Source organism: Oratosquilla oratoria, chromosome 32 (genome assembly GCF_046742065.1).
Source record: "Oratosquilla oratoria isolate Oo_2021 chromosome 32, ASM4674206v1, whole genome shotgun sequence".
Classification (NCBI taxonomy): domain Eukaryota; kingdom Metazoa; phylum Arthropoda; class Malacostraca; order Stomatopoda; family Squillidae; genus Oratosquilla; species Oratosquilla oratoria.
In genome coordinates, this window is record NC_134808.1 from 11,091,870 (window position 1) to 11,099,369 (window position 7,500).

General features: G+C 42.8%; 1 protein-coding gene across 1 annotated transcript in view; it reads left to right on the top strand.

The window, feature by feature from the left end:
* Window positions 1–7,057: 7,057 nt before the first annotated feature.
* The window catches only part of LOC143017542 (uncharacterized), a 16,237-nt gene continuing 15,794 nt past the window's right edge, over window positions 7,058–7,500 (top strand). Inside the window, exon 1 of the mRNA XM_076172331.1 lies at window positions 7,058–7,469. Coding sequence (XP_076028446.1) covers window positions 7,058–7,469 — 412 coding nt within the window. The remainder of the gene's footprint in view (window positions 7,470–7,500) is intronic.

Consider the following 7,500-nt stretch of genomic DNA (forward strand, 5'->3'; position numbering starts at 1 on the left):
AAGATATCAGATAGAAATATATAAGATATGATTTTAGATATAGGATGTCAAGTTCTTGGGAAAGGCGGGCTTGATATCGTCTCCTATACCTAGGGTTGCCAACTATGTTAAGCTACAATAAAGGACACAAAAACTTTATTGATATTTATCTAAGTGGTTATAGATCATAATAGATGCCAATATTAAATGCAGATGAAAATACAAAAAACAAGAATGAGAAGACATTTATTTTACCTTGATCAAAGAATTTTAATCTTTAAAACTATATTTGCCTTAGCTTTTTGCTGCCTTCAGAAATTTTTTATCATCTTTGATGTTTTTAGCGAATTCCAAGCAACTATCTTTTATGTAAATATGAGTTCATTCTTAATTCAACAGAGCATCAGTTCCTTTCATTTCTCCATTTAGATGACATTAAACTAAAAACTTTTTCATAATAAGAAAATGGTCTGAATTGATAGTACAAAAGAAACTATTTTGAAAATATTGATACATTTAAAGTCCATAGATTTCAAAATAAAATACCACTATCTGCTTTTTGCTTTTGAGTTTATGGAGAGTTCAGAGCTTTTGATAAAGTCGAAGTTTCTTTGAATTAATACTACTTCATCAAAAAGTTCATCCATCTTTAATTTAAGCTTTCCTTCTAACTTCAAATATTCTACTACCTCTACAAATTTCTGAAACTTTGGGAATGAATGGCCTAAGAAACTTAGGTTTGATAATTAGCCGAATATTGAATTTTCATCGAAATCTATTCTGTTTTTCCAAATATCTGATAATAACATGAAATATTGGCACTACTATTATAAGTTTTCTCGCATAAATTTCACTGTTCTTCTGGTGTTTATAATAAATTACGACTCGATTTTGTGAAGGGCTTCATCACTACCTGGTATAATGCGCCATATTTGTTTTGGTTCTTTGTGAGTTCAGTTGATAGACGGAGGTATTGCCTTTCCAAACGTCCAATGGCACCTCCTTTCTTCCTCTATTTTTTTTTTCTTCTTCTTTTTGTGGTGATTCTCAGATTTAGGAACATCGTTTATGATTTTCTGGTTTTCCTTAAATTAACGCATTTTTTTTAATGGAGAATTGAGTTATATATAAAATGAGGCTATGCGGTATGCGGTCTGCTATCTGCTGCTCTGTGCTCCTGGTATTGTGCGGACTAGAGTTGACAGAGTCTGCACCCTTACAAGATATAAACACTTTTGCAATCACGTCTTGAGAGCAGGAAATTGAACTACCAGTCAAAACAATTTCAAAATAAAGGACAAACAGTGTAATTTCAAATGCCAATAAAGGACAAGGACAAATAGAGCTGAATAAAGGACTATCCTTTGAAATAAAGGACAGTTGGCAACCCTACCTATACCCGTCGAATTGATGACAAAGGGTTCACCGGTTAAGGGTTTGTACGAATATTGGCACTGGGCCCAGCCGGTAGATTACGATCCTACCTACATAACCTAACCGGAAGTAATTTTGAAATATTCAATTGTATGTACACTGCAATATGAATATGATATTCAGTACTGATCCGTTTTGGTAGTCACTCCGTTAATCTGGAGACTTGTAGCCGAAACATCAGTAATGCGAGTATAGTGTTCCTGATTAAACCAGTGTTTTCCTAACACACACACACACACACACACACACACACACACATACACACACACAGGCCGGGCGGAGATAAGTTGGGTTTGTCTCCTTTCACGTGTAGCCCCTGTTCACCTAGCAGCGAGTACGGGATGTTAGTCAAGAAGCTGTGACCTTGCAGTCCCGGTGTGTGATGTGTGAGTGGTCTCAGACCTACCCAGAGATCGGCTAATAATGAGCTCTGAGCTCACTGACGTAGGATGGTGTCTGGCTGTCTCGACAAGAGGCTGCAGCAGATCCGTGGTGAATACACACACATACACACACACACACACACACACACACACACACATACACACACACACATATATATATGTATATATATATATATATATATATATATATATATATATATATATATACTAGCCAATTACCCGCGCGTTGCTGCGAGTTTGTGAATAATCCCTAACCTAACCATACCACACCTATCTTTAACCCTTAACCCTAACCAAAATATTATTAAATGAAATATAGCTTTAAACACTCCCCCTACCCGAAGGTTGGGAAACCCTAGTTTGAGAATACATGCATACACAAACACAAATATCATGTGCACATTTTTTTTGCGTGCGTGTTTGAGTGTGTGTGGATTGACAATAAATGCCTACAGTTAAAAGGTGAAGAAATGTATCTACTTTATTTATCTTCAGAATATATATGGTTATAGGGGTTTATTTGGAAAAACCTAGGAAGAGTTTGTAAATAATAAATTTCCGCCGCAGTAAAATTAGATGAAAATAAACAATATTTCAACATTTGGTAAAATTATACAATCATTTTACATTTGCAAGATTTTTTCTTACAAAAGCTATCATGGTTTGTGGCAGTATTAACTTCACAAGTATAGATAATATTTATGATCACATACAATGATTTATTGAATTATATTGATTCTTATGTTACAAAGATAATAACTTAAGGGGGACTACAGTAGTGGCGTGTTCCCTCACCATAAACCACCTAATTTTAACCCTTAACCCTAGCCAAAATATATTTGTTAAATTAGATATGGCTTTAAATACTTCCCCTCCCAGGTGTGCGCGCCCCCTCCTGAAGTTTGGAAACCCTAATTTGAAAATACATGCATACACAAACACAAATATCATGTGTATACATTTTTTGTGTGCAAGTTATAGGATTCTCCAACAATTTTGTTTATTTGTTTATCAGAGGACAAGTCGTTTAAGAGTTACTTCCATGTCTTTTTCAGATCCCACTTTCTTTACCTCCTTAGTTCCAATTTACATTGTCCTGATATATATATATATATATATATATATATATATATATATATATATATATATATATATATATATATATATATTTTTTTTTTTTTTTTTTTTTTTTTTTTTTTTTTTTTGTGTGTGTGTGTGTGTGTGTGTGTGTGTGTGTGTGTGTGTGTGTGTGTGTGTGTGTGTGTGTGTGTGTGTGTGTGTGTGTGTGTGTGTGTGTGAGAGAGAGAGAGAGAGAGAGAGAGAGAGAGAGAGAGAATGAGAGAGAGAGAGAGAGAGAGAGAGAGAGAGAGAGAGAGAGAGGTAGAGAGAAAGAGAGAGAGAGAGAGAGAGAGAGAGAGAGAGAGAAGGGGGATTTTATAACTTATCCTCTTTTTCTTCTTTTTAATTCTAGCTACACAGCAATTACAGCAATGAACGACAGTAGCAAGCAGACGTGCTACGACCTCTGTTACAAAATTATTTCTGACTGCGTTGTGCCCGTCACCCCCATTGCCACTTGACGCGACAGCAGCACCCGTCGTGGAGTCATCAATAGTCACAATGGCGTGGCACAACTACAGCGACAACAGTACCTTTGGTGGTGATGGTTGTAATGACGCGTCACGCAACTACACCTACCCCAGTTATTATCATACTGATATAACTCGTTCACAACATAGCATACATACAGTACATCACGGACACCTGGTTACAATATACACATACATACATCAGACATCCTCAGGGTACATATAAAAGAAAAAGTACACAAGAATATATACAAAGAGTATGAGGTCAGGGAGGGAACCAGGAAAGGTTGTGAGGCTCTAATGTCAACCTGACCCGTTCGCGGCAGCGGACATTTGGGCTACTACTTTTTCACAATAAAATTGTCTAATTTATACATACCATGACTTAAATTTAAGTTATTGACAAATGTATCTTTGATCAGACTGGATTCTATTATATTTCTCGTCAAATATGACTTATCTTTAACAATTTCTTTAGCACCCTCCCAATTTATACAATGATTAAAATCCCTTAGGTGAATAAATAAAGCATTAGAAATTTGCCTCACTCTTGAATTAAAAGTAAGGTTAAAACAACATCAGTATAGCGTCAAGAGTGGGCAGGCGGGCAGGCGATAAGGCGGGCCTTAGCAGATCAGGAACCCTGCAGCTCGATGCAACCTACATCGCTGAGACTGCCTGTCTCAACTGTCTTGAGCCGCGGTGGAAACGGTGTGGGCCAAGTGAGTGTGCGTGGCCGTCGCGCAACCACGACCACCTTAAACAATATACCCAGCGACTGGCATTCTGTTGTCTTTTCTGCACCTCTCTCCATCCTCACCTCTCATCATCACCCACTCAAGTCCTGTGGCGATGGTACCGTGGGTGGCGGGGGCAGGCCTGGAAAGCTGGAAGCTCCTAGCCCACGACTGCACACAGGCGGCGGATCTAAGATGGTCGCTCTCTGATGACGTTGCCGTGACACCAGAGTTCGGCAGCTGGACCCGTGACTGGGCTGGCCTCTTAAGGATTACCGCAGCCCACCCCACAAGGGGAGGCCCCTAGAAAAGGTGGGGTAAACATCGGACACGGCAAACTCGTCTGGCTAACTTACCGCGGTTGGTGGACATCCCATTAATGCGGTCACAATAATGACAAAAAATTCTCAAAAATCCTAACCCTTGGTGCATGGAACATCCGCACCCTCCAAGATGTGGCGAAAACTAACCGCCCTGAACGACGTACAGCTCTTGTCTGCAAGGAGCTTGCCCGCTTCAACATCGACGTGGCAGCTCTTAGTGAGACCAGACTACCAGAAGAGGGTAACATCAGGGAAGCTGGGACGGGTTATACCGTCTTCTGGAAGGGGAAAGCCCCCGAGGAGCCACGCATCCATGGTGTTGGCTTTGCCATCCGATCACAGCTCGTACAACAGTACAATCTCGCACCAACCGCCATTAATGAGCGACTGATGACTGTTCGTATACCTCTTACCCAGGATAAACACCTCACCCTGATATCGGTGTATGCCCCAACACTCACTTCAAGTGATGAAGACAAGGCTACCTTCTACACCCAACTCGATCACACCATCCAGGCAGTGCCCGCTAACGACAAACTCGTTGTGCTTGGACTATAATCTGTGGGAGGGTATCATTGGCCACCACGGAATTGGTAACTGTAACGCCAATGGTCAACTCCTACTAGGTCTCTGTGCCGAGCATGAGCTCATTGTCACTAACACCTTATTCAGGTTACCAAAACGACAGAAAACCACATGGAAACATCCTCGGTCCAAACACTGGCACATACTAGACTATGTCTTGACCAGAGCCAGAAACAAAAAAGACATCCGCATCACCCGATCCATGCCCGGGGCGGATGACTGTTGGACGGACCACAGACTCCTGATCTCCCGACTCAACATCAAGACCCAACGACCACCTAGGCGGGCACCTGACAGCATACCACACCGCCGCTTTGAATGTGGCAAACTCCGCAATCCACAGCTGGCACAAAGCTACAAAGAAGCCTGCGAAAGACATCTCGTGGACCCTGTGGATCAGGCTTCAGTAGAAGACCACTGGACCACCCTTAGAGACGCCATGACCCGGGCAGCGGAGGAAACAATAGGTTTTGCCAGGAAGAAGCACCAGGATTGGTTCGATGAGAATGACGAAACCATCTCTCTTCTCATTGAAACCAAACGTCAGACACGACTAACCATGGAGAACCAACCTACAGCTGAAAACAAAAGAACACATAAACAAGCTGTAGCAGACTGTCAAAGAGGGATTCGTGAAGCTCAAAACACTTGGTGGCAAAGAAAAGCTGCAGAAATTCAAAAGTACTCTGACCAACGAGACCTACGCAGCTTCTATGCAGCTACCAAAGAGATCTTCGGCCCCACAAGATCATCAGTGGGCGGGTTAAAGGACGTGGATGGAGCCACAACTATAACCGACAGCGAGGGCATCCTATTACGATGGAGGACTCATTTTGAGAATCTTCTCAATGACCAAGCCAACACTCCCAACGATCTCCTGCGTATGACCCCACAGCATCCCGTCCGTCACTGGATGGCATTACCATCTTCCACCCAAGACCCAGAACCCGACAACATCCCATTGGAGCTCCTTACTCACGGTGACCCTGGGCTGAAAAACAGACTTATGCTCCTAATTCTGAAAATATGGGAGACAAAAACCCTCCCCAGTGACTTCCGCGATGCAAACATCATCACAATCTTCAAAAAAGGAGACCGAGAGAATTGTAACAACTACCGCGGTATCTCGCTACTAAGCATCGCAAGCAAGATCTTTGCCCGCATTCTACTCGACCGTCTCCTTATCCTAGCGGAAGATGTGTTACCCGAGTCCCAATGCGGATTTCGACCTTCCCGCGGGACTATAGATATGATTTTCTGTGCCCGACAACTTCAAGAGAAGAGCCTTGAACAACAACAGCCATTAATGTTTATCTTCTGGGACCTAAAAAAGGCCTTCGACAAAGTTCCTCGTCCTGCTATGTGGGCAGTCCTTGCCAGGTTCGGATGCCCACCAAACTTTGTTTCTCCATGACGGAATGGTCGGTAGAGTTTGCCACCAAAACTCTCTCTCTGGCCCATTCCCTATCAATGGCGGCCTCAAACAGGGATGTGTGCTGGCCCCAACGTGTTTCTCACTATACACTGCAGCTATGCTAAATGAAATTCCACTAGACGCACCCACAATTGAACTACGGTTCCGCATGGATGGAAGGGCTTTCAATCTCCCCCGACTACGCGCCTGAACAAAGGCCACCTTGACCTCAGTACGAGAATTGCAGTATGCTGACGACAATGCCAGCCCAGGTCAGGCTGCACAGGACCTCCAAAGAACAACCGACATCTACAATACTGCATATGAACGTTCTGGGATGCAGGTAAACACTGAAAAGACCAAAGCACTCATCTAACACCCACCTGGTCAGATACTCGGAAACGCCGACGTCACTATCAATGAACACCGACTAGAAGAAGTGGAATAGTTTTCCTACCTGGGGAGTATCTTAACATCTACTCCCACATGCAAGAGGGATGTGGAAAATAGAATCAGGGCAGCCCATTCCGCCTATGGCCGACTCAGAGGTCACGTGTTCAACAACCATGCACTGACCCTGTCCACTAAAATCATGGTCTTCCGGGCAATAGTTCTTTCCACACTCCTTTATGCATGCGAAACATGGACCCTATACAGGAGTGACATCCAAAGCCTGGAGCAATTCCAGCAATACAAATTAAGGCAAAATCTAAAAATCCCGTGGGAGAGCCACACTACAAATATTGAAGTTTTAAACAGAGCATCAATGACCAGCATTGAAGCCACTATCATCCACCACCGCCTCCGTTGGGCAGGCCACATCCAGAGGATGGGGCCATCCCGGCTTCCAAAAATAATGCTTTACGGTGAGCTCACTCCGGGAACAAGACCACGAGGAGCCCCAAAACTGCGCTACAAAGACCAACTCAAGCGCATCCTGGCTATAACTAACATCGACCCCTCCGCCAAGGACCGCAAAGCTTGGAGGAGAGCTGCCCACCAAGGTACCGCGACCTTTGAGGAGAATAAGAAAGA